The 25,899-nt window shown below is 34.2% G+C and overlaps 5 protein-coding genes across 11 annotated transcripts; all 5 read left to right on the top strand.

Annotated features, from left to right (window-relative positions):
• Nucleotides 1-410: 410 nt before the first annotated feature.
• LOC127257540 (uncharacterized) lies at nucleotides 411-3,190 on the top strand. Of its 4 annotated transcripts, none has more exons than XR_007840002.1 (4): nucleotides 421-539; nucleotides 1,584-1,751; nucleotides 2,086-2,407; nucleotides 2,753-3,190. XR_007840002.1 is itself a non-coding variant. In XM_051284006.1 (3 exons), the coding sequence occupies exons 1-3, from the start codon at nucleotides 444-446 to the stop codon at nucleotides 2,167-2,169; spliced, it is 348 nt and encodes a 115-aa protein (XP_051139963.1). In that variant the 5' UTR covers nucleotides 411-443; the 3' UTR covers nucleotides 2,170-2,533. The 4 variants fall into 4 exon arrangements, 1 of the variants encoding a protein (XP_051139963.1); XR_007840004.1 differs by lacking the exon at nucleotides 2,753-3,190 and adding an exon at nucleotides 2,562-2,746; XR_007840003.1 differs by lacking the exon at nucleotides 2,753-3,190 and adding an exon at nucleotides 2,520-2,746.
• Nucleotides 3,191-5,903: 2,713 nt separating this feature from the next.
• On the top strand, nucleotides 5,904-11,201 carry LOC127257367 (protein IQ-DOMAIN 32-like). Of its 2 annotated transcripts, XM_051283752.1 has the most exons (7): nucleotides 5,904-6,206; nucleotides 7,859-8,170; nucleotides 8,259-8,459; nucleotides 9,048-9,119; nucleotides 9,245-9,506; nucleotides 9,627-10,712; nucleotides 11,041-11,201. In XM_051283752.1, exons 1-7 carry the CDS (start codon nucleotides 6,132-6,134, stop codon nucleotides 11,058-11,060), a joined length of 2,028 nt encoding a protein of 675 aa, XP_051139709.1. In that variant the 5' UTR covers nucleotides 5,904-6,131; the 3' UTR covers nucleotides 11,061-11,201. The 2 variants fall into 2 exon arrangements, with proteins under 2 accessions (XP_051139709.1, XP_051139708.1); XM_051283751.1 differs by having other exon boundaries at nucleotides 9,245-10,712.
• Nucleotides 11,202-12,996: 1,795 nt separating this feature from the next.
• On the top strand, nucleotides 12,997-18,251 carry LOC127257315 (zinc finger CCCH domain-containing protein 6-like). Its single transcript, XM_051283690.1, has 4 exons — nucleotides 12,997-13,373; nucleotides 16,717-16,926; nucleotides 17,027-17,151; nucleotides 17,244-18,251. The coding sequence occupies exons 1-4, from the start codon at nucleotides 13,314-13,316 to the stop codon at nucleotides 18,082-18,084; spliced, it is 1,236 nt and encodes a 411-aa protein (XP_051139647.1). The 5' UTR covers nucleotides 12,997-13,313; the 3' UTR covers nucleotides 18,085-18,251.
• A 626-nt stretch (nucleotides 18,252-18,877) lies between these two features.
• LOC127257544 (probable methyltransferase At1g29790) lies at nucleotides 18,878-20,613 on the top strand. The gene has a single exon (XM_051284011.1). It carries the CDS (start codon nucleotides 18,997-18,999, stop codon nucleotides 20,245-20,247), a length of 1,251 nt encoding a protein of 416 aa, XP_051139968.1. The 5' UTR covers nucleotides 18,878-18,996; the 3' UTR covers nucleotides 20,248-20,613.
• A 1,821-nt stretch (nucleotides 20,614-22,434) lies between these two features.
• Nucleotides 22,435-25,119, top strand: LOC127257217 (uncharacterized). Of its 3 annotated transcripts, XM_051283598.1 has the most exons (7): nucleotides 22,435-22,627; nucleotides 22,795-22,946; nucleotides 23,046-23,155; nucleotides 23,261-23,346; nucleotides 24,286-24,390; nucleotides 24,494-24,682; nucleotides 24,789-25,119. In XM_051283598.1, the coding sequence occupies exons 1-6, from the start codon at nucleotides 22,518-22,520 to the stop codon at nucleotides 24,630-24,632; spliced, it is 702 nt and encodes a 233-aa protein (XP_051139555.1). In that variant the 5' UTR covers nucleotides 22,435-22,517; the 3' UTR covers nucleotides 24,633-24,682; nucleotides 24,789-25,119. The 3 variants fall into 3 exon arrangements, with proteins under 3 accessions (XP_051139555.1, XP_051139556.1, XP_051139557.1); XM_051283599.1 differs by lacking the exon at nucleotides 24,789-25,119 and having other exon boundaries at nucleotides 24,315-24,390; nucleotides 24,494-24,510; XM_051283600.1 differs by lacking the exons at nucleotides 24,286-24,390; nucleotides 24,494-24,682; nucleotides 24,789-25,119 and having other exon boundaries at nucleotides 23,261-23,350.
• The last annotated feature ends 780 nt before the right edge of the window (nucleotides 25,120-25,899 follow it).

The raw sequence follows: 25,899 nt of genomic DNA, 5'->3' as shown, positions 1-25,899 counted from the left end.
CTAGGCTATGGAATCGATATCTTTGAAGATTTTCTGGAGAAACTTTGGCTCTCTTCATTCTGAGCTTCGACACCCTTCCAAATACATGGAATCAACATCTTCTATGGAGTCATTTTTTGATATGCAATTCCTGTTAAAACCATACGACACATTATCCGTAGAAAAAAATTGGCACATAAACAATCTGAGCGAGCATTTATGAATTTGAAATGATATATATATTTCCAAAAAATGAATTTGAAATGATATATATATTTCCAAAAAAATTGGCACATAAACTTACCTTAAAAAATATTTTTTTAAGTGTTTGTTCGCTAATCATATATTTCTAATGTAAAAAAGCCTATATTGATCCAAATAAAACAAACACATCTAAAGCCCAAGCCCACATAAAATCAAACAATTATGAGTTCAGAGACGGAAAACAAGAGATCCAATTGGGGATGGAGATCGAGAGAAAGGCAGGCTATGCTTGGGCGGTTGCTGCTGGAGTAAATGCCGCTGCAACTGCCGTGGCTGCTAAATTCTTCGCGTCTCAGGTACTCTTACTCGAACCTCATTGTTAAATTCTGGATTGAAGTTTGTACAGTGTCAGAATCGTAGCGGCGGCGAAAAATTAGAATCAGAAATTTGCAATCGTCGTACTGCACGGGAAAGATATCTGGTTTAATCGTTTTCTTTATTTTTTATTCGTTTGTGATGGGGAATGTGCGTATATGTACTACGGATATTTGTGAACCCTAATGATGGCTGAAACGAAGCATAACCCAAACGAGGGCTGTATGTTAGGAAGTTAATTAACTAGTAGTTTTAATCCGTATAGATTTTGTTTGTTGGGGGAAAATCAGATAAAGAAATATGTGTAGCCATATCCACACAGAGAGTGTCTCTGCCTACCCGAGCGCTGCCATTTTGCTGTACTTTTATGCATCCATCTTACTCACACAAGTTATAAGGAGAATATACTAATGGTTATAGGATCGATCCTTTATCAAGATAGTATAAAGTAGCAGAAACATAATTACAATAACTTTGTATGACAACTTAAAATACTAACAACGTAAATCTTAAGTTTGGATAAAAGAAAGTTCAAATTTAACTCACTAATCTACTTCTATGTTCTGATGTATTTATAATGTGAATTTCGTGGTAGAGACTAGGGACGTTGCGAGGGAGCGTATGGTGGTGCTCTTGACTTCTGATAGGCCTCTTGTGAACTACATATAAGGCTCCTATAGACATGTGTAGTAATATACTTTAAATTTACCTACAAATAAACACAAACAATTAAATAAAATAATCTCTTCGAGCATTTCTAGATGTAAAATCATTTCTAAATGCATGTTCCATTTGGTTTATTATCATGTTCGTCTAACTTTGGATCTAAAAATGCTCAAAGAAATTGTTTGTTTTTGAAATGTGAAATACAGCTTGTCAGTTTGGATCGCATGCAAATTTGAAGTAGTACATTACATTGTGTGTGATCCTTTCCTTGATTTCATTTTTTCTTCAAATAATTGAAAGTGTTATTTCTAGTGAAGTGGTAGGGGATGTCTGATAAACATTTTTATGAGCATTGACAGCTGAAATATGCCCTGGTTATATTCTTCAATGTCTTAATGTGGGGATGCTCAGTTAATAGCATGAAGTCCCTCTCATCTTTACAAGCTACAGTGACAAACTTTGCAACAAATTTTCTCTCCTCTGGACTGGCCGGATTCTTCCTCTTCAAGGAGGCACTTCCTGTTAAGGTAAGTAATACTTCCCGTTGATATGCTTTCTAAAACTGTAGGGTTTTTCCTTCAATAGAAAGGTCGTAATTCCCCCATATATGTCTGCATTTTGTATACGCCGTGGAACTGTAGAAGTCAAGAACTGGGTATGAATTTTGGCCTAATCTTTGTCAAAATACTCAAACTAGAAATTTGAAGAAAACTTTGTGAGGAATTATAACCTAATGGGTTTCAAGTTACAGTAATAAACACTGAGATGGAAATGTTAGAATAACAGGACTGAAATTAATGTCTTATGATTAATGTGTCCAAATCTGCCTAGCTAATCCCGTGGAGTGATTTCCCATTGCAGTGGTTTGTAGGTGCATCTCTAATTGTCGCCGGTGTTATTGTCCTAAGCAAGTCGAGCATTGAGAAGAAAACACACACAACATAGACTGCACCATTGCATCATACTGCATATCACACACCACACTCATCAAGGATTGCTCTTCTATCCTGAATTTCGTAAAAGGTTTTCTGCTGCGAAACTTTTGTTGGGTCCCATGTTTCATGTCCATATTATCATATCATCAAAGTGCCCTGATGTTGGTGAACATGAAGATGTCTTACGACTGACTATGAATGCAGCATCTTTGATGTTTGCATTAAACTCCATGAATTGAAGTCGCCAGGTACATGTTTGTCCCAAATCTGCCCTACCCTTCTTCAATAGCAGTCATTTTTTTTTTTAGTTTTTGTAATGACCAAATTCTGCTATCTGTGTCCATGTGATCATTATACTAGAGATTCAAATTTGAGGGTAGCCCACTTCATTATTACGTGCAGAATTGAAAGTCAAGAAAATCTGCTTGCATCTGATAGATATATGGATATATGGATGGAAATAAAGATTAATATCTCGATCATAAGGAGTCAATTGTTGTTCCCACCATGTTTATTTATTTTGTGTGTGTCTTAATAAAGGCATGTCTCAGTAAATAGGCTAACTCTGTCCAAATGTCATTATCTGAATCCAGGCTTACAACTTTTCTGGTTCATGCTATCACTGATCTGATTAGTTTCAATTTGATGAAGAAGCACATGTCAGGTTATGTTCTTGTCTGAAGTTTGATACAGAAATTACATTTTATCTCAGTATTTAGTATCAGTGAGTTAAGTGACTTATTTCTAGCTTCACCTAACTCTACCCACTACTTATTGGACCATTTCTTTTGATATTTTGAGCAATTAATTATTTACATGTGGCCAATTGTTCTTACATTGGGGAGGTGGCAGTGTAAGAGAACATGTGGGGGTAGTGTACCAGAAATTCCTGTCCCCTCTTGATTTGGATCATTACTCCATTTTCCCATCTGCCATTCTTTTTTCTTTTCTTTTTTTTTTTTTTTTTTTTTCAATTCAATTTTTGTATGATAACAATTCAGTTAGTAAACAAGCCAGCTATTTTTATTTTATACATTTTCTAAGAAATTATAGGGTCATTATAGGTGCAGTCAGCATGCTAGCAGTGAAATTTTAATGTGTGCTTGTTTTTTCTTTTTCTTTACTTTTTTTTTAAGTCTAGTTTTTGGTTTAAACAGCATATTAGGTGGCATTTGGTACAACTAATGAAATTTCAGAGAAAAAATATTTTTGGCAGATTGTTTTTACTTTTTTTAAAAAACAATAATAAATTATATACGATATATTTTAAAATTATATTTTAGTACAATTTTTAAAAACTCGTAAAACTATAATAAGTTAAATTTCATTTTTGTAAAATTAAAATAAAATATATAAAAATTAAGTAGTACAAAAAAATTAAAAATATACATATACTGCAATATCATTTTTCTCATTTCTGCGAGAATTTTAATGAAAATAATATTGTGTGTTATTATAAAGAATTGTACAGTAAAGAAATTGAAAAAAATAAATTCAAAGAGAGCAAGATTTTTAGGAAGTGTGTATTACCTGCTCTTTGTAAACTTATTCAGTCTCATCTAAATGCATGCACTTATTTTGACGTATTCGTTCTTTCCAAGTACATGGGTTCTACTTGTACGAATTGTTTGTTTGAGTTTGATGGTATGTTTGATATAAGTGTAGAGGCCATTTATATAATAATAATAATAATAAGTGTGACACCAACAAAAATGGTAAAATATATACATATGAATGGGTGTCCATTTTTACTTGTCCTTCCGTCCCACATAATTTGTCCCTATTTTCTATTTTCGTCCGTCAAACATAATTTGTCTATAAATTTTATAATTTTTTTAATTTTAATTAAAATATTTAGTTGTCTTAATCTTAATTCACAATTATTTTTATTATACGATAATTATTTTTACTAATACACTTATTAATTACTTACTAATCACATTTTACCTAAATTCTCGTATCTACATTAATAGACCCATAATACATGGGACGGAGGGAGTATAATAGAAATTATATGAAGTAACTTAAATAAAATAAAGAAACATGATAGAAGTATATACTTTCTCCATCTATAACTAATGTCCTACTTTCCTATTTGGTACATTGTCCTATTTTTTTAACACAAATTTTATATTTTTACCCTTCATTCATTTATTACTTTTAATCTTTATCATACAATTAAAAGCAAATTTGTCAATTTATAACAAAAAAATAATAAAAAATCGTGCAAATATATTTTAGAACAATAAAAATTGGATATAGGGAGTACATTTGAATGGAATATAGCAAGTATAATATAGTAAGTGTTATGCGTGTACACACATGTACGTATGATAAAAATAATTCATGTATAAATATCAAATAATATTAAATTTTATAAAAATATTTATTTTTTTATATTTTTAAAGAAAAAAATGTTAAAATCATTTTAATATATTTTTATTAATAAATAAAACATTATTATTGTTTAATTTACAAAAGGGTGTGTTTGTTCGAGGGATTTGTGAAAATTTGTACTATTCATTCCATTTTTTCCCCCCCAAAACATCAAATCAAATACCTATTTTTCATTTTTTATATTATATTAAAAATCAATTTTACATTTAAAATATCACATCAATACCTATTTATATCACATTATACAACTATTCAAATTCAAAATTTTTACTATTCAAATCCCAACTCAAAATCTAAAACCCAAAAAAACACATAAGAAAACAAATAGATATTTTGAGTTAACTATCTTAATTAAATTGTTTTATTTATTTTTTATTATTATTTTCATCTATTTTATCTAAAAATTTTGAAAGAAAAAAAAAAAAAAGCTTTTTTCCTTTGCATTTACAGTAGCAAAAATATCAAAATTGGTATTTAATCTATGTCCGATTTTACTTTTTTATACTATATTTTTTTAAAAATTTCTTTCAAAACATATTTAAATATAAACTAGATTAATAAACAATTTCATGACATACAATTTGGGCAAAACAAAGACTAGTAGATTTATCCGGCCACATGCTCCGGCCACCGACGCCGGCCGTTGTCCTCATCACTACTACTCGCAATTTTCTTTTAATATTTTTCCATAAAGTGTTTAGACATTTGTTTTTAATTCCATTTTCATTATTTTTTACTTTTCTAATTTATATCATTTCTCTCATTCCTTTTAAAATCTTTTTTACTATTTTCTTAACGGTTTAACTAAAACATGCTGCACAAAACTATAATAATAATGATAATAATAATAATAATAATAATAAATACAATTCCACAGTTGATTCTACGGTTAACTCTATTTAGGGTGTGTTTGTCGGTTTGGATTTTGAGTTGAGATTTGAATAGTAAAAACTTTGAATTTGATTTGTTGTATAATCTAATATAAATAATAAATAGGTGTTGATGTGATGTTTTGAATGTAAAATTGATTTTAGTATAATATAAAAAATGAAAAATAAGTGTTTGATTTAATATTTTTTAGGGGAAAAAATTAAGATGAATAATGTAAATCCAATCCAAACAAACAATAAATTGAAATTTGAATAGTAAAAGTTTTGAATTTGAATAGGTGTATAATGTGATATAAATAGGATTGACGTGATGTTTTGAATATAAAATTAATTTTATTATAATATAAAAAATAAAAAATAAATATTTAATTTGATATTTTTGATAAAAAAAATGAGGTGAACAATATATTTAAAATCGAATCCAGTCGATGAATATATCCATACGGAATTCAAAATTCAAATTAATCCGTATCTAAAGGAGGGGTTGAGATCCGTGCCTCCGAAACTCCATCTTTATCTGCCAGCACTCTTTCAAAATCAAATTAGAGTGCACGTCTTCAGCCTGCTGCTTACTTCTACGCTAGTGCTGTGCTGGTCATGCTGTAGTGCGGGAGGCTGATGCTGAGCTGCTGAGTAGAAGAAGGACAGGTCGCCATTTTGTAGGATCGGAGGAGAACCGGCGAGGATGGGAAAGTCCAATGCATCATGTTTCAAGTTCATTGCCTGCGGTAGCAATTCCGTCGACCATGACGATCTACAGGTTTCGGATTGTGTTTATGCTTGTGACTTATTGTACAACTCGGAGTTTGTGTGTCTTTAGTTTTATCTGCTGTTTTATTTATTTGTGTATTTCATGATCTGTGTTTGTTGGTGAGGAATCAGCGGTTTGATGTTTCATTTTTTTAAAGATTTTTATTCAAAGTTTTTTATGCTTTGAGAGGCGCGGAATGGCGCTCATTTTGTTGTTGGAGTGACTTTTTTTCGCTTGGTTGAGAAGTTCGTGTTATTTGATAGCTGAATTGGTGGAAGCTCGAAATTGTGGCATGCCAGTGACTAATTTATTACACTGAATTTTGAACTGAACAGTAATCTTGTTAGTTTCTTCATTTGGTTCACTTCACTTGAATTTTTCCGGTTCTTGTTACGTAAACTGGCGGATCGAGGGCAGATTTTGTGATACACTTTGTTGCTACATTAGCGTCAAACTGATTGTTTGTTTTAAACTTGATCTGCTTTTTTCATTATAGAAATGTGTCAATGATCTGAAGATGCTAGTGAAATTGAATTCTCGAATCCAAATAAGACTGTAAAGGTTTCTTAATTTTGTTTGTTCACCCGCGTTACTGCAATTTCCAGTGGAGATCTTGCCTTTTATCATCCTTGCCATCACAGATCGCAATTAGATATAGTTTCTGTGAATGGCATGTTGATATAGTTTAGCTAGAGCTGAGGATTGATAGCTTCAGAAGGAGTTCATGTTGATGTTGCTAATGAATATCCCTCTCATCATCAATTGGATCAAGCAACAATGCACCTGTTTCAAATCAACTTTTGCCAAAACTACAGAATTTAGGGTGTTAGATCTAACAGTTCAATATTTGCTATTCAGTTTATCTTTTTGTGCATCTAAGGCAATTATTTCCAGCTTCTGAAAGAATTTCAATTTCAGTATCATATCTACTTGTTAAGGTGTGTTTGTTTGGGTTTTGTTTTGGAGACACATCGAACATTATGCAGATCCTATGCTCTCAAAGCATCACTACCAATCCCAAAATTATTCATATGACACATTTCTTAACATTTTTTTATTTTTTCTTGCGTGGCCCTGCTTACAACCCATTTTTCCATCACTCTCCTAAATAAGTAAATATGTGTACATATATTCAAAACTTTAATTTTTATTAAACTATTTTATGTCAATCATATGTGACATTTATATATTTATTTATTATGTAAAATATTATTCTCTACAAAATTATATGTATATTGTGTATAATTTTATTGAGGTATCATTTTCAAAATACTTTGATATGCACGTTTAATATGTATATTTAATCAAATATATTATATTATATATATAATTTTTTTCAAATCATCAACCAACCTCAATTAATATATAATCATTACACTGTCAAAACCCAACCAAACACCATGCATTTCAAAAAATTTCAAATCCAAGAAGCCTCCAAAATCCAAAACCAAATCCAAAAGCTATCCAAACACATCCTAATTTTCTGATGTCAAAATTTGGTTTCAATTCTTGAGTTATGATTGCACCTAGTATTATCATATTTATGCATCCATGTGAGTGGAAATGATCTTGTACTGTTTTTTGACTAACCTGGAGATCAGTAGATTACTGTCTATATACTTAATTGCCTCTAAATCAATATTTTTTGGGCTCATTTGCAGAGTAAAGATTCAATTGATCGGCGTGGATGGAGTTTTCGAAAGAGATCCGTTAGACATACAGTATTAAGTACCACTGTTGGTACAGAGACACCCTCATCCACAAACAAGGAAAACACAGATACTACCGTCATTAACTTCCTAGTGCAGCCTGATTTGAATGTGCCAGATAAGAACTTGATCACTAATGGGATAGAAGATAAGGCTGAACTGTCTTCTCAACTGGATTCAAAGTTATTGGAGGATGAATTTGGAGATGCAACCTACAACGAATCCAGTGTTATTAAAATTCAGGCAGCCATTAGGGGGTTCCTGGTACAACTTGATACTGTTGTTCCCTTTTTGGCATTTCGTTTTGAAGTAATCTCACACTGTTATGCATCATTCTTTTGTATGTGAGCAGGCTCGGAAAGCACTACTGAAGCAGAAGAATATTATTAAACTACAAGCTGCAGTACGAGGACATGTAGTTCGAAGATATGCTGTGGGAACCCTTCATTGCATTCAGGCCATTGTCAAAATGCAAGCTCTTATTCGATCTCACCATGCCTCTCTGGTAGCAGAAGAAGGGTTTGAAAAGGGCAATATTGGGTCATCCCTCTTGGTAACCATATCTGTTTTATTAGATTAAGCTTTAAGCCGAAGATACTATATTTGGTTCATTAATTATTTACCTAAAGTGTACCTTCATTGACTTTTAAAAGAACCTAACTTAAATGGCGTCTTGTTCACTATTTTAATGACTTGTCAAACATGTATGTTGTGCTCCCAAGTCCCAATATGTTCTTCATTTTAAAGATTACCAAGATATCTAAATTATTTCTATATTTCTTTCTCTACACACAAAATCAGTGCGCCAAAATGCTAGTGTGTGTGTGTGTAAATATATAAACATACTTTCCAAAGTTTCCATGAGTAGTTGTATAATTTTTGGAGTTATGAATACTCAATCAATATGGAAATTAACATTAGATCTTACTGCTTTCAGATAACTTCTATAAGGTGTTCATTTGGCGTGTTCGACTTCTTTGTTGCATTAAACGTATTTAACAAGTATTTTCTGTAATTTTGTGAGTGAAAATAGAGTATTTTTATAGGGTATTGCAAGAGTTACATAATGAAGAAACTGAAATAAAACTCCATATTTCTTCAATATATGTGATTGTGTGCTTCGATATTGTTTCATTTTCAGGGAAGGAGATTACATGGCAGATACACTTATGTTTCCACTGAGAAGCTACTCAGCAATGCTTTTGCTCGTCAGGTGAGTGATGGAAACTGACTACGTGTTCTGATTTATACCCATAGTTTATTTTATCATTTACTTTCCTGTAGAAGCATTAATATCTATCTAATCAGCTCTTTGGTGTCTCTATTGGATTTTATAAGCTTTTGGAGTCAGTTCCAAGGCCAACCAACATAAAATGCCAACCATCGAAATCCGACACTGCCTGGAAATGGCTTGAAAGGTGGAGCTCAGTTTCTTCAGTGACTAATGAAGAACCAAAGGAGTCTGGATTTATACAGCAGCACACAGAAGAGCATTCTGATTGCAGACAGTCCACTTCAGTTCCATCTGAATATTATAATGAACCTACAGATTCAAGTTCCAGCGTGGCTGCATCTATTGAATCATCTAAAAATGATTATGGTTTGATCACTTTTGATGCCGACATTTCAAAACCCCATTCTTTCGTATTGTTATCTCCTTCATCCAGTAGTCCTAAGCTGCAGACCATAACCCCTCTGACTTCAAGTTTTGATTCAACAGAGTCGGGCAACATTGAGATCAGAGAAACTGATTTTATTGACGAGATTCGAAGGAAATCTCTTCACAAGGAGGAGGAGGAGATAAGAGAATGCAATGGACCTGATTCGATAAGGTCTTCGACTGATAAAGTAGAAACTGAGGGAAAAAAGGTCTCCAGAAAGGCAAGCAACCCTGCTTTCATTGCTGCACAGTCAAAATTCGAAGAACTGAGTTCAGCTGTTGCTCCTGTAAAGTCTTTGGATAAGTTATCTTCTGCTGCTGATCTACCATTGAGATCCAGAGACGATGGATTAGCTGACAATAGCTTTTCCAATGCTTCGGCTATCCAATTTGGAGACTCTGAATGTGGAACTGTGCTTTCCATTACTTCTACACTTGATTCACCAGAGGTGTCGGAGGCTGGAGTCAACGATATCGAACTGGAAACAAGTGACACCAGGCATCAGAGAAGCAGTGGGTCTGTAGAATGTGAAGCTAATCGAAACTCCATGATTTCAGAATCCGATTGGTCTTGTTCTAATGCTACTAAATTGGAGCAAGAAGAAAGTACTAACTCAGCAGCTGGTGAATGGACTAATTCCATGAATGCCGTAAATTCAGGAACAAAGCCGCCACCATACCCTGAAGATAAATCTTCCCCTAAACCTCATATAACTGATCCTGTTTCTCAGGCAACGCCATCAAGCGAAGTATCTGTCAAACCCAAGAAGAAGAAAGGTGAAAAAAGTGGGTCAAACCAACATAACAAGTCTTTACCTGTGGTTAAAAATTCTGTTTCAAAAGATAGCTTGGAGCCTTTACATGAGCATAAAACTGGAAAGAAGCGACACCCGATTGGTTCAGAAAAAAGTGATCATGGGGAACCTGAACCAAGAGATTGTAACTTGAACAATCTTCCTAGTTACATGCAAGTGACTGAATCTGCAAGGGCCAAAGCCATTTCAAATGGCTCACCAAGATCGAGCCCAGATGTCCACGACAAAGAAATCCATGTAAAAAAGAGACATTCCCTTCCGAGCTCGAATGACAGACAAAGATCTCCTCGAATTCAGAATGCAAAGGGAAATGCGACCCTTTCTCCTCAAGGTATCTCATCTAAACCTTCACTTGCTCTTTTATATGCTCAAAATTGTGACAGGCTTTATATAACACTTATATCCAACCACCTATCTATATCTTGATCAATTCATATTTTGGTGCTCTTATGATGTTTATTTTCATTCTTTTCCATAACGATCATAATCCGAGTTTATTTGCCTTCTTGAATGCTATTACTAGAAATAAGCCATATCATGTATTAAACTGTCTTATTTGTGTGGAAACACACACACACACTATTCTCTCTCTGCGCAACAATAATATTGATTGTTCGCTCACGGATTAGCTTTTGATCCTCTCGGATCTTTCTTTTCAGACCGGAAATGGCGTCGGTGAACACTCTTGAAGAACACACAAAGTTTCCAAGGTGAGCATTCTTATCTCTGTGAGTTTCCTTTCTTTTGGATGGGATTAATGTGTAACATTATACATATAAACCATACATATATATATATATATTTGCTGTGTTTTTGTTTTTGTTTTTATTTTATTCTATTTTATTTGCTTCTGTTGATTGATATGTTTAATTGTTGCTTGTTTTTCTACGTAATATGAGTTTGATTGCATTGGGTTTGATTTGCTTTTTTTCTAAGTGAGGTATGATTCATAGTTATGGGTTGTAGTATTTGATTAGGCCATGTGTGTGTGTATAGTAGTAGTTCTCTCAACGTGAGCCATGACATGACATTAGATGAGATTGAATTATTAGTCCCTAAAATATTAGTACGACCATATGTAATACTCTTTCCGTCCCAAAATTATAGTCTGAGTGGGTTATATTTGACACGGGATTTAAGAAATATTGATATTACAATGGTATGAGTGAAAAGTGACGGATAAAAGATTTTTTTTTACCCTTGCCAGTGTGCCGGTGCATTAGTGTAAAAAATAGTGGTAATTGTGTAGTAATAATTATTATTATTTATAAAAATAAGACTATTATTTTAGTACAAAAATAGAACTATTATAATGGGAGTACCATTCTTCCAAGCGATACAGCAATTCCATTAATATTTGCATGATTTCTCTCGTTGTGGAAATAATGTGAAGATTGTACTGCTATAGATTTTAGGCTCGGTTTATTAAAAATAGTAATACTAACATTTTTACTATACAATTTAATTTAATTTTTTTAGTAAATATTATATTTAATTTTTTTAAAAGAATCAAGATAAATATTTAGTAAAAAATTTATTATTTATATTTTATTTTACTATGCTCTCTCTCTCCCTAAAATTTTGTCATAGTCATAATTATTGTAAACGTGTAAATTTATTAGAGATGTAATTAATAAAATAATTAATTGCAATATAATATAGATAATTATAAGTTAAAATTAAAATAATTCATTAATCTAATAAAAATTTTAAAAAAAATATATTATTCCTTAGGTCATTACTCTTTTTTATCATTTTTCTTATTTTAAAATATATTTTTTCTATTTTAAAAAAATAATTATAAAATATTAAAATATTTTGAATTTTTATTTAAATTATAAATATATTATTACATACATAAAGTTGACATAAATTTTAAAAATTCTTACCCACTTCTATTTACTACTCTCTATGAAAAGTTCAAAATTTTTTTTGATAGGATATCAGAGTGTCTTTTCTTGGAGATGGAAAATTCGACCTCTGGGTTTTATGAACTTGAAATTCTTTCTCAATTACTAATTGACTAATATTATGACGATATTGTGTAGCATAGATATTGAGAAGTTAATAGTTGAAATGATAATTTGTCTCATTTCAAAGTATAGTAAATAATCGTACATTAATACTAAAATATTTTTAAATTGTTTAATTAAAAGTAAAAATGTTAAATCTTTTATACACTAACTAATAAAATATTATTATTTTTAATTTAATACAAAATCTTAATCTACTACAAAACAGCAAGTAGCTTCTTTTAAAAGAAAAGGAGAGAAAAAATATTTAAAATATAAAATATTTTTCTTAAAAAAATATCACATTAAATAATTATTCTTTTATATTATATCAAAAATTTATTGAACATTAAAAACATCGAATCAGTCTCAATTTATAACGCACAAACACGCGATCCGACGAACGAAGGATATTAAAATTAAGATATATGCACAAATAAATATAATTGGGAGAACTGCACCACGCGCCTCTTGAGCGCGTGGACAGTAAGCAGTACACTGAGCAGCCATATAAAGTGCAAATGAAATAATCTAGAGAAGAAAATAGCCAGCAGCAATTAGCAAATGCAATAAATGGAATACAAAAAACCAGAATAAAATAAATTAAAAAAAAAAAGGATAAACCAGAGGGAGGGAGGGAGGAAGGGAGGATCTAGGGTTTTCCCGGACTTTATCTTCGGTCCATTTTTCTCCTCCTCTCGACGACGTCACACACACTGTCCACTCGCCTCGCCGAGGTGCTTTCTTGCTAACCAAATGACGGCGAATTAATTGGCAATCGGATTCCTTTTCGTTTTTCTAAACATTTTCCGGAAGTTACCGATTCGATTTCTAAAACGCGGTTCAATCAATCTTATTAGATACATATATATATCTGAGAATCGGAAGCAACATTAGTATTGTGATTTTGATTTGTTAATATGGGAGGATCGCAGAAATCAAAAAGGGTTTCCTGGGCTTCCGATGTCAATCTTCGTCAGGTATATAGATGTGTGTGTGTGTAAACATTCTTAAAGTTTCTTCCATTGCTCGATCCCTTTTCGTTAATTGATTATCGATTTTATGAATTAGAACAAATTAATTCTGAACAGTTAGTTATATGTATGGTTAAAAGGCAATGCGATGTATTGGTTTTTAATCCCAATACTAACCTGGAAAGTGGTCGTCAATTCATTCATTTTGGTTCATTAATTGATAGGGAAAAAGTTGCACAAGTGTTGAAGGGTGCGTGTTGTTTTGCGCAGTTTGAGATTTCCTTGTAGGGTTTATAGTTGCAATAAAGATATAGATTGGGAAATGTATGAAGATGAAGTTATTGGTTGAAACTTACTGATCCTTTTTTAAAATCTTAGTTTACTTGATGATTGCTTAGTTTTGGTTTGTAAGTGTATTTTGCTTCAGTTCATGAAGTGATGACTGAAAGTGTGAATCCAGTGTGAGGTGGTTCAAACTTCAAGCAGATCTCTTGTTTATGGCTAATTGTAATGAATAACTTTTGTTTGGCACCTATAAAAATTACATTTAGTTAATAATTCAGGAAATTTTTGTTTGATGCTCATCAAAAAGTCGTTATTGACGCTTCTTCACTCCAATAAATATGTTAATAATCAAGAAACAATTCTAATTGTAAACAGGGAAGAAACATCTTGTTTCTGACTTCTTGTTTTCTGTACAGCGTGTTGCAATAGTTTTGAGTGAAGAATTTTAGGTGTGTTTACTTGTTGTTGTTGTGTTTTTTTGTTTTTTTAGTAGTTCAATGTGATGTTTTGCGAAATAAAAGTGTATTTTTATATGAAATTGTAAGGATTGCATAGTAAAGAAATTGGAAAAAAAATTACCAAATAAGCATAGCATTAGTATTTTTCATACTTGTTTACCAAGACCCCTAACATTTTATAATCTTCTTATTTAATGAAATTAGATATGCCAGTTGGTTTCCGTTGAAGTCTTGAAGGCTATGTGTAGCTGAAGATTTTATTAAGATATTTGGGGTGTGTTCTTTTGGATTTTGATCTAAGTTTTTTGTCTTTTACTGTGCAACTATCACAATTTTCTATAAAAAGATACACTATTTCTTCGTACAGAATATCAAATTCAACCCATAAAGCTAAAACAGAACTCAAAAAAAAAACTCACCCTTGGTTGTTTCATACTGTTTTCCTATATTTGTTCTCCTCCGCATCCCTAACTGTCATGTTTCAAGTGTGTGTCAATATTTCTTTGGTTGTTGCAAACATGTTTTGTGATTTTTCTGCTGCTCCTTACCCTCAACTAATGTCCTCAGGTGCTACTGTAACTCGATTATCCAATGGCATTGCTATATTGATTTGAAGCAGTGTGTTGTCCTTACTTTACTATAAGAATTTGAGTCCTTGTCGTTATCTGTTCCATTTCATTGATGCTATTGCACTTAAGTGACCCCCAAAACCTGAAAATACTACTCTATTCCTGAAGGGAAACTAAAATTTTGCACTCACATAGAATCTACTTGATTTTAACAAGCATTTCCTTTGTTTTTGCTGAGCTTCCCGGTCGCTTGTTGAATGATTTTGATTTGTGTGATGTAAAAGGAATAATTTTGTTGAAAGCTGGTATTAGAAGTTATTTCCGAAATTGACAACCAGTTTGGATATTCACGACCAAGAAGTACAACTACTGCTGAATGTATAATGTTTCCTTTATATATCTGTACGTAATATATGCCTAAAATGTTTGAAATCAATTATTTTATGCTGTCAATCAAAACATACCGAGATACGCAGATATATTCTCGTATTTATATCGTTAGATTCTAAATTTTGGTATTTCCCACTTATCATTTATGTCTTATTATTGCTGTAACATACACAGATTCATTAACTCCCACACACCAGTATTTTCAGCCAAAATTCAAACTGATTTCAGTTTCATAAACAAAATAGCAAAAAATAGTAAAATTATTTTTGTTCTACTTTTTTTACATAAAAAATGTGACCAAACAATGATATGAATAATCTGAAACTTATGTCGGTTTTAAACTGAAATATGTGAGGGATGGAGTAGTTTTATCTGAAAGCCTTTTGGTTTGATGAACTTGATTTAGATTCTCAGATGCATCAAATTACAGAAACTTTGTTATATATCATTAACATTCTTGTTGTAGCGCCATCAACGTATACATTAAATTTTCTTATACTGCATTCATGATGGAGTCTTGAATGTATATTGGATTTGATTCTCAAGTTGGAGAGGGCAGGTTGGTTATCCTCTTTTTTACTTTGTTAAACAAAGTCTTCGACCCCTTACTTGTCTTCCAATCTGTTATTAACTAAAATTTTAAACTTCAGCCAAAGATAAAGTATAAGGTTTTGGATAATACTCATAAAAAAATTACATTTGCTTATAGCTTCTTGAGTTTGTGGTGGATTCATAATCCCCTTGACGAAAATGGATGACTCCCGAGTCGAGAGCTGAAAGTATTGCAGTGTAATACATAGTGAAATGAAAACAAAATGGGATTGAATCCATATGTAAGTGAGATGTGATTGAATATGGATAGAAGTGGAAAAAAAGAATTTCGTGGTGACTGGTGAGATCGTTCTCTTGTTTAATCTCTAATTGTTGGTAGGCAAGTATCGATTGATTTTGCACCTACTCCGTGTTTTGGATTTTATTCTGATCATCTGGAACAAATTCACGACCTCAACAATGCTATATATGTAATATCTGTGATACATGGTTAATAAGGATAACCATCAGTGTGATATGAACTTATTGTTTAGGTATACTTTTTTTGTACTGTTGCTAGGATTTTTTCTTGATTGTTTCTTTTGGGTAATGGGAATAGTTTAGCCGTAGTTAATATAATACTATCCGTTACATTGCTCTTGCTGTGTGTTAGATTAGTGTTTTCAATTAAGTATTCTTATGGTTGTGCATTGTGTTTTTTCTTCCTTCGATCACTATCTTCGTTATCTGAAGCTCAACTCATTGCTGCACATAAATATGCTACTATGGTCATTGGTCAGGTTTGGTAAGTGTCTGCCCTGTGTCCTACATGGTTAATACGGCACTAAATGCTCGGGTTGTTTATGAATATAATCAATTGTAAACGACTTACATACTTAATGTATATGTTTGTCTGCTGTGTTCACTGCACTGCTGAAATTCGTATTTCCATTTCTGTCTGTTTGGGTTTCTGGTCTACTGAAGAGAATAGAACTTCGAAGATCAGAAAACCTATATGTGTGTGTACATATCTGTCGATTGTTCTACAGTCTAAACAACAGGTGATTCAGCTTATGAAGCTATTGTCTGGACTAATATGATTCATGTATTAAATAGGTGAGGCTATTTTTGTCGGAGGAATCACCTTCACAAGTTGGGACAGGAATTCAAGATCATCTTCAGGCAAAGACATTATTGCCTGGACAGCCGGGCGGAGCAGGGTCAGATGAAAATTTGCCTCCAGGCTTTGAAGAAATCCAGCCTGCGAATCCATGGGCGGCAAAGCTATCCCAAATACCCGTAATAAAATGGAAAAGTCCTCCGAGAGTAAGTCCACTCGATGATCTGCCCTTGTCTTTCTTCGTCAATAAATTTTACCAAAATTCAACATGTGAAGAGTAGATGTTAATTGTCAATTTATTTGCAGTTCGAAATAAACAGTGATTGGCATGTAGTTGCTGGGGAAGAAAGCGAAGAAACAGAAACCCAAAATCAACGAGAAATAGTCGCCTTGGAAGCCATTTACCCACGCTCGACTTCCATCCCTCCAAAGTACGATCTTATGTTTTCTGGTATCTTACATATTTCTTTGGTTTTTTTCTTTTCTTGCATGGATCGATCATTTTACTCGTATCCTTTCACAGCCCCTCCGTCTCTGACGACGCCGAAGACTCGACCATGAACGAGCAGTTCCCCCCTCTGGTCCCCATCACCGCCGTCGAAGACGAGGACGCAGCAATAGATTCAGATACCCCGCCTGCTGGAGTCGAGCCGGGAGTTGTGGCAGCCGCGGAAGCCGCCCTGTCTTCCTACATGTCGAGAGGCGATCAGAGCAACAATCTGATCGACCGTGACTTGCTGATCAAAATCCTGAGCGACCCCAAAATGATCGGGCAACTCGTTGCGAACCAAGCTGCCGCCACATCATCAACCACCCTGCCGCCACTGCCGCCGCCGCCCTCCTCCAGCTTCCACGCCGCGCCGGCCATCGGAACCTCCACAATGCAGCAGCACATGGTGCCAGGATCCCGGCATTCGCCGTCCCCGACGACAAGTATCCTCTGCCCGCCGACCACCAGCGCCCCGTATGGTCCCAACACCCGGAATCCAGCCAGGCCTCCGGTGACGGGACCTTTTTATCCTCCAATCCATCCCGGGACCGTCTCCAACGTCAGGGCTTCTTCGTCGGATGCTGTCGCTGCAGCCTCGAGGGACATCAACTACTACAAAAGCTTGATTCAGCAGCACGGGAGCACCCAGCCCCTGCCCGTTACGACGACGAGTCAAGAAATTAAAATGAGGGAGCCAAAGCCGAAGATGTCGAAGCCTTGCATCTATTTCAACACCCCGAGGGGCTGCCGGAACGGCGCCAACTGCACATACCTACACGAAACGACTGCTGCCGTTTCGGCGGCGCCGGCGCCGCCGCAGCAGAGGGTGAGTGGCGAAGTTCAGAGTGCAAAGAGAGTGAAAACGGATATATAGAGTTTATATGCTCATCTCCATCTTCATCTACTGTGTAGTATTATTGTTATTATTATTATTATTATTATTATTATTATTATACATTTTGTCAAGAGTGATAACTGATACTTAAAAGGGTTTTCGCACAGATGAGATGAGATGAAAAATTGATTATATATTTTGGGATCTATTAAATGTTTATGGATAATAATAATAACAATAAGGTTGGTTGATTGCTACCTCAGTCTTTTATTATTATTATGTGTTTTTATTACCTCTTCTGGTCTGTGTTTGTACAAATATATAATCCCATCTGTCAATATGTCTTTCACATAACAGGTTCATCAATAATACGAGTGGGTACCCCTTGAACAGATTTTCATTAATTTTTTTATGGCCCACATTTGAAACTTTTTTTGTACAATAATGTTAAGTTGAAGGGCTAATGTGAAAGTCAAGATCATTGAAATTAGGGTTTGTGGAGTCTTCTTGACATTTGATGCCTAAATCAGCGAAATGCATCCCCAATTCACTCTCATTCTTTAATGCATGGTACTGTAATCGTTAGATTATGGATTTAAACCTCGATAGTTGTAGATTTTATCGAATTTAATTTACAGATTATTAAATTTGTCGGTAACTAATAATAATAATAATAAATAAATAGTAAAATATTAAATATATAATGTGATATTACGTTTAAATAAACACGATATTTGCAAAAAAGTCTATGAATGATAAATAGTGGAGTATTAAAAATTAAATTATTTTTTTTTACATAAATGGAGTCGTAGATTTATTGATTTTAATAATAATAATTAAAACATCTCTCTCAAACTCACTCTCCCACTCTCACAGTCTCTCCCTCTCTCCCCCAAATCTCATTGACTTCACTTCAGCTCCGCCACCGCAGCTCCGCCGTATTCGTCAAAAATGGGGTCCGTATCCCTCAAAATCGGAGACGGAACTGCCAGATTCAAACGCGGATCCTTCTGCTCCTCCGCCGCAAATCTCCTAATGCTCTTCTCCGTAGTCACCACCAATCTCTTCGCCCTCTACGCCTTCACCCACCGCCCCCCTCCCCCGCCGCCCCCTCACCACCACCTCTCCCTCATCTCCGACCAAGTCTCCCTAATCCTCCGCCAAATCGACTCCTCCCAGAAGAAACTCTCCCAAATCGAAAAACACCTCCTCGGCTACCAAACCATCGACCTCTCCCGCCCCCAAATCGCCCCCGAGCTCAAGGAATTCCTCACCCCCCACCCCCTCCCCCTCGGCAAGGACTCCAGAACAGGAATCACTTCCATGGCCGCCTCCGTCGCCCATTCCTGCGAGAAATCCATCGATTTGTTATCCCAATTTATGGCCTACAAACCCTACGGTACCTGCCCCGACGATTGGAGCCTCGGCCAGCGCCTGATTCTCCAAGGCTGCGAGCCTCTGCCTCGCCGGAGATGCTCCGGTAAGATTATCCCCAAATTTGGATTGCAGTCTTACCCTAATTCTCTCTGGACTAATGTTAGCGATAAGATGTGTAGCTGGAGTGGTTTAGGGTGTAAGAATTTCACGTGTTTGAATGCTAAGAAACTCGGCAGGGATTGCGCCGGTTGTTTCGACATCCGCCATGGCTACGAACCTCAAAAGTATGTCAAAGCTTGGAGCAAGAACGATTTCTTGATTGATGATGTTCTAGCCATGGGAGGAGGGAGTAGTTTGATCAGGGTAGGGTTCGACATTCGCGGCGGCGGTTCGGGGACTTTTGCCGCCCGAATGGCAGAGAGAAATGTGACGATCGTGACAGCGTCGATGAATGTCGATGCTCCATTCAACGAATTCGTCGCCACTAGAGGTCTTTTCCCATTGTACCTTAGCTTGAACCATAGGTTCCCTTTTTACGACAATGTATTCGATTTAGTTTACGCCGGAAACGGATTGGATGTCGCGGGGAGGCCCGAGAAATTGGAGTTCTTGATGTTCGACATCGATCGTGTCCTTAGGGTCGGGGGGCTTTTATGGATCGACAACTTTTATTGCGTTTCCGACGATAAGAGAAGAGCTCTAACGCGCATTATCGAGAGGTTCGGGTATAAGAAATCGAAGTGGGTTGTAGGGGAGAAAGTCGCGGGGGATGGGAAATCGGAAGTTTATTTATCGGCCGTTTTGCAAAAACCAGTAAGGCCGTAACGTTCGAATAGAGATGATCGATTGATTTTGATTTTGCATTACGTTTTTTATAACTCTCGTGATTTGTTGGTAATGTCGAAATAAGCCAAAGAATGGAGCTTTGTGTGACGGGATCGACTCGTAAGTTAGGTATTCGTATATGCCACTAAGAAAAAACGAATTAGAAGGCGATACTATACACATTTCAATTTCTAGGATAAAAAACGATGGTCGCCCGAGCCCGAGCCTTGGCTCGAGCGATGAGAGATCTATCGGTGTTGTCGATGGAGCGAATATTTATATATGTATGTATGTATGTATGTATTGTGACATTTATCTCACTCTTGTTCTAGTTCTCACTTATTCATGTTTTTTTTTGTTTCTTGATATTGCGAGATTTCGAACGTTTTTGGTATGGGCTAATAGAGAAATGCATCATTTTTTTTTTTGTCTCATTCAATCTTCGTGAGCTTATTATTGTTGGGATGACTACTGTGCTCATCGAGGCTCGTCAGTTAAATAAAAATACGTGTTGTTAATTTATGTCATATTATACTATAAATATATTTTCCATTAATATCTATTTATACGACAACTTACTATTTAAAATCAGACAAACACACCCGTAATATCTGACGTCTTATTTGATAATAGTGAGTACACACCCTGTTTTTGAACTGGGCTAGGAAAATAATTATGGGAGTGTTCCTTTGCCGTGTGAGCCGAAATCATATCCTAAGCGACTTACTGCAGGCTAGTGTGTAGGGTTTGATTATGGGCAAGCCTTCTCATACCTCTTGTCTTTTATGTATACGAGAAGCAGTCTATTTACACCATACGTGTATGACTGTGCATATTTACATGTATTTTGCTAGCTTCATGGTTAAGGGCCGCAGTCCGGTGCATACTTATCTACTTATTTCTGTTTAGATCTTACGTAATTCTCGAATGATTAGTAATATACTGCACGCCACCGGACGGCCTACAGGCATGACATATTTTTGTCATTGTCCCTGTTAATCTTTTTGTATTCGGCATACTCTCACGTCGGTTATATTTTTTTTATTATAAATCAAGTGTAACTTCTTCCACTTGTTCTTTTGAACTTATAGGCTACTAGCAAAATTAATTCACATTTTTTTTCCTCTTTTTTTAATGAAGAAAGAAAAATTAATAAAAAAAAATATCATACTTCATATTTATTATTATTTTTTTTATATTTATAAATTATTTTAATAAAATAAATAATCTCTATCACTTCAGTCATTACATATCACAACTATCCAACAAAATTATCCAAAAGCCAAACAAAATCTACTTTCCCAAAGAAAAATAGATTTCCAAAATTCCTAAAAAATCCAAATTCAAATCAACCCAAAACCCAATCTTTCCAAACTAAGGCAAGGCACTCTATGATAATACTATGTAATAGGAGAGACTATTAAAAATAAACACCGATTTGTTAAAGCAGAGGTCCAACATATTGGATTGTGGTTTTAGTTTATATTTTTCGATTTCGTTCTCGATTTTGAGGGTGTAAATTCGAAAACCCTTAATTACAATTTGAATTGTTGTTTATATTTATTTATTTTTAAAATTTTTTATAATTATTATAATTCGATTTTATTCAAAAACTACTTATTTAGTTTCAATTTTATTTTAATATAAAAAAATTGTAAATAATGATATTAAATTAAAATAAATAAATAATTATAAAAAAGTTGATATATTGGATAATAGTGTGATTTTAATAAATTACTCTATCCATTTTATTTGGTACAATAATCTAGGTAGTATAAATAAGTTAGTTAGACGGTGAAATTAATTATTTAATGATTAAAATAAATTTAAAATATGTGTTTAAATATTTTTAATATTATATATCAATAAAATATATAATATGATATTATTTTTTATATATAAATAAAAAATATTTATTTATTTAAAGTTATCGTAAATTAATTTTATAAAAAAAATAAAAAATTGTAAAAATAAATAAAAATAAAGAGAGATACAGAGAGATTAAATTTTTAAGTAAATTGATAAAAATATTTGCATAAATCGATGTCGGTTGGATCGCGGGTTAGAAACCGACGAACCGGAATCGATTGGGCAAGTCTAATTTTAGCCCGGCCCAATTAGCCCAATTCGGTAGCCGAAATTAGGGTTTTTCAGTGGTTTTAGATTGTTAATTTTGACGAAAGAGGAACCTCGATTGACACTCGGATCATTGCAAATTTGTTCTGTTTTGTATCGATTTTTGTAGAATATTCAAAATTTTCTGTTGTTTAATGGAGGGATTGAAAGAGTGTGAGGCTAATCTGGTGGTGCATCTGCATCCGTCCAAGGCGAAGTGCGCCAACGAAGCCATTCTTGCCGAGCTCAGCTCAATGCTGTTCACGTAAATTTTCTTCGCTGTAAACTGTTAAGATATATGTTATTCTGATATTTTTTTCGTTTCATTTAATATGGCGTGAGTGATATATGCCATAATATCGCCCCTGTATTGCTTGTATTTGCTTAATTTCGGCTTCGTTCTGTTTGTTGAAAATCGTTAATTTTTTGTAGGTACAATGACACATTTGAAGGAGTTGTTTTGGCATACGATCCAAAAATATGTAGTGATGTGGCTAAGATTCTGCCAGGACTTCATCCGTATTTTGGGGTGAAATTGAAAGCTAAACTGTTGCTTTTTGATCCAAAGCCTGACATGATTTTGGGTAATTTACCACTAGAAAATTTCTCCATAAATATTAAATACATCAAATCTTATGCCTTCGTTTCTAATTTTTAATTTTTTTCCCGCTTTCCTTTGACAGAAGGAGAGGTTGTTATGATTACTCCGCACTCAATTCATGCTGTGGTTCTTGGTTTTTCATCTGTATTTATATCGGATGAAGACATTCGTGATGAATTCAAGCATAAAAATGTATCTTTTTTTTCTTTTAATTATTTAATGGAATGATAATGTGGTGGCCAACATTGAGCTTGAATAGCTATAGATTGATCTTTGTTGATTGTCCATTCTGTGCAGATACAGGGAGAGGAAACATATGTTAGTCAATCTCATAAAAAACACAGGATTAAAGTTGGAACCGTGATACGTTTTAAAGTGAAGAGGTGAGATTCTTGTTTTGGTGCAATATGTAATATTCTCAAACTTTGATCGAAATTGGATGATATTTGTTTGCATTCATGGTTTATATATGTGTATGGATCATTCTTTAATATCCTTGAATGGTATTTTGTGTGGTTCCTACATGTCGGTCTGTTGATATTATGAAATATTATTAAAGCAGATGAGTAGCTATCTTAAGTTAATCTGTCATTATAAGGACATGTTTCAGGTCATTAATTGCAGGCTACATTGCATAATCATTATATAATGGGGAAGAAATCGTGTTAATAACATGTAATTTGATTCAATATTCCAGCTCCCTAAACCATCCTTCCTAGCGATTCAAGTTTTTGTAAGTAGTTTTCTTGTTAGTTCATATATATATAACATATAATGTCTGATGATGGCAAAGTTTCCCTGTAAATGAGAGCAAAATTTTGATTGCTTTCCCACAAGGTTACCCCTTCATTGATGGGAAATCTTCTACATATATTATAAGCACACTTATTTTGGTTGAATTCAATAAGTCATTGTTGATGTTGTATACATTTGACATTAATTTTAGCTCTCATTAGTTTGTTACATTGTTATCCATTCCTATTCCTGAAGAGAAATCAGAGCCCCACAATGTGTTTGTTGTGTGCAAGGAATGAAGGCATAATAAAATTATGCATTCGGACGATAAAATTCGTTCCATATCTGTTTTAATATGTTGACATTAATAATTATTGATTGATGGCTACAATATGTTCCGATGAGCTGAAATATAGCTGAAGGAAACACATATCAGTTATTTGTGTTGAATTACCTCTTCTGATCACACCTTTGCTTTGTATCGCATTCAAATCATAAGATCTGTTGGAATTGTTCTGTTACTTGTTTTTTGTGGTAATCAATCGTTACTTTCTAATTCGCTCCTTCACAAATTAATTTGTTCGCAGCTTTGATGAAGAGATGCTTCATATGTCAGGATCTTTGGCAGTGGAAGACACTGGCTCTGCTCGATGGTTGGACAGAAATTTGCATGAATCCACTCAGGCCAATAGGTTTGTGACTGAACTATGTTGTTATGTGAAGCTCATGATTTGTGCTTCATTACATTGTTTGACCAATGCAAATCTATTGGCATATTTCGAAATGACAATGCAGTACTGTTAAAAGAATGAAAAAAGAAGATGATGATGAGAAACCGAAGGATCGTAACTTGGTGGTGAAACGGGAACAAACTTCGTTGGAGGATAATGGAAAAATCAAGAAGGCAAAGAAAAGGAGAAAAGAAAATAGTTGAAAACCTGTGAATAGCTGTACAATATTGTCGGGAAAAACTGTTTTGTAGTGGTAATTCTCATTTTGAACTTTGTTTGTGAATCCTATTCGACTTATTCTCTATGATTCATTTCTCACTCGTTATGACTTTTCTTTCCTTTAAAAAATATTGCAATAGTTTTGAAGATTCAAGATGTAGGAACGAGACGATACGCACCCAGTGGATGGATTGGATATGACAAATGTGGAAGAAAGCTAATTATGTCAATCGTGTGGATTTACCGTCTCCCTCGGTACGATTCTGCCCTTCCTATTTTTTACAGAATTCTTGGAATTGCATGTGGATAACAAAGTAATAGCCGAACTTTTACAAATCCTTTACAATGGAATATGGATGTGGATATTTTTCTACACTAAAAGTAGTTAGAGTAGCCCTCACGGGTCGTGCAGTTCCTACTTTCTTCTTACAAAGAATCAGCAAATAGTAGCTTCGAGCACATTGAATACAATATTGCAATTTGTCTGAAACATTGAATTCGGTGCTTTGCAAATTGAGTAGTGGGGATGTCCCCTTTGCTTTTTTTGTCGAACATTCTTTTCGGTGTCCAGCTAGCACTTGCGGGTCTACTAAAATGAAACCATATATTCCAAAACCGCACATAACATGTATATAATCTATCTGGTGTGGATTTTGTGGGATCCGAGTGTGCCTTTGCTTATAGTTGGTATGGATGCACGATGAGTTCTCTAGGTTTTGTTGTTTTCGTGCTAGACTAGGTAGAAAAGATCGAACATGTTCATTGTATTGTCGCTTTCTTGCTGTGATCGGCGTACTCTGCCGGTGTTTTTTATTAACTAATTTGGCATTCCCTCAATGGCCCCTCTCTTCACCTCCCCTCCCTTCTTCTATAGAGTATGAATTTAGAGTGAGAGAGAGGGTTGTTAAGTTTTCATTTTCATGCCATGTGCAGATAGACTTAAAATATTCAGAAGAATACAAAGAAGCTTTCGACAAAAATTTGGTGTATTCAACACTCCTAACGTGCTTGCTTACCTTCAGCTTTTTTATGGTTTGTTTACTTGTCGTTTGGTCTTATGTTTTAGTTTTGAATATTAGTTTAGATGTGATATCTTTTATGAGTTTTTATGATTAGTGATTGAGATATAAAATGTTTGCTTTTTATTATTTTTTTAAAAATATTTTGTAAGTAGATATTTTGTTGGAAAAAAAAATTGATAGAGAATACTTCAATATAGATTTTTAAGGCATGCTCATTATAGTTATACAT

This window comes from Andrographis paniculata, unplaced genomic scaffold (genome assembly GCF_009805555.1).
Source record: "Andrographis paniculata isolate CXL003 unplaced genomic scaffold, ASM980555v1 Contig57END, whole genome shotgun sequence".
NCBI classification, from domain to species: Eukaryota; Viridiplantae; Streptophyta; class Magnoliopsida; order Lamiales; family Acanthaceae; genus Andrographis; species Andrographis paniculata.
This window is presented reverse-complemented; position numbering and strand designations above follow the sequence as displayed.

Excerpts from the sequence above, each read along its gene's own strand:
- LOC127257540 (XM_051284006.1), top strand. The coding sequence starts at position 444 with ATGGAGATCGAGAGAAAGGCAGGCTATGCTTGGGCGGTTGCTGCTGGA. Across the intron at positions 540-1,583 it reads CTAAATTCTTCGCGTCTCAG|CTGAAATATGCCCTGGTTAT; the intron begins GTACTCTTACTC and ends GAGCATTGACAG. Across the intron at positions 1,752-2,085 it reads AGGAGGCACTTCCTGTTAAG|TGGTTTGTAGGTGCATCTCT; the intron begins GTAAGTAATACT and ends TTCCCATTGCAG.
- LOC127257367 (XM_051283751.1), top strand. The coding sequence starts at position 6,132 with ATGGGAAAGTCCAATGCATCATGTTTCAAGTTCATTGCCTGCGGTAGC. Across the intron at positions 6,207-7,858 it reads TCGACCATGACGATCTACAG|AGTAAAGATTCAATTGATCG; the intron begins GTTTCGGATTGT and ends GCTCATTTGCAG. Across the intron at positions 8,171-8,258 it reads CAGCCATTAGGGGGTTCCTG|GCTCGGAAAGCACTACTGAA; the intron begins GTACAACTTGAT and ends GTATGTGAGCAG.
- LOC127257315 (XM_051283690.1), top strand. The coding sequence starts at position 13,314 with ATGGGAGGATCGCAGAAATCAAAAAGGGTTTCCTGGGCTTCCGATGTC. Across the intron at positions 13,374-16,716 it reads CCGATGTCAATCTTCGTCAG|GTGAGGCTATTTTTGTCGGA; the intron begins GTATATAGATGT and ends TGTATTAAATAG. Across the intron at positions 17,152-17,243 it reads TCGACTTCCATCCCTCCAAA|CCCCTCCGTCTCTGACGACG; the intron begins GTACGATCTTAT and ends ATCCTTTCACAG.
- LOC127257544 (XM_051284011.1), top strand. The coding sequence starts at position 18,997 with ATGGGGTCCGTATCCCTCAAAATCGGAGACGGAACTGCCAGATTCAAA.
- LOC127257217 (XM_051283598.1), top strand. The coding sequence starts at position 22,518 with ATGGAGGGATTGAAAGAGTGTGAGGCTAATCTGGTGGTGCATCTGCAT. Across the intron at positions 22,947-23,045 it reads AAAGCCTGACATGATTTTGG|AAGGAGAGGTTGTTATGATT; the intron begins GTAATTTACCAC and ends TTCCTTTGACAG. Across the intron at positions 23,156-23,260 it reads ATGAATTCAAGCATAAAAAT|ATACAGGGAGAGGAAACATA; the intron begins GTATCTTTTTTT and ends CATTCTGTGCAG.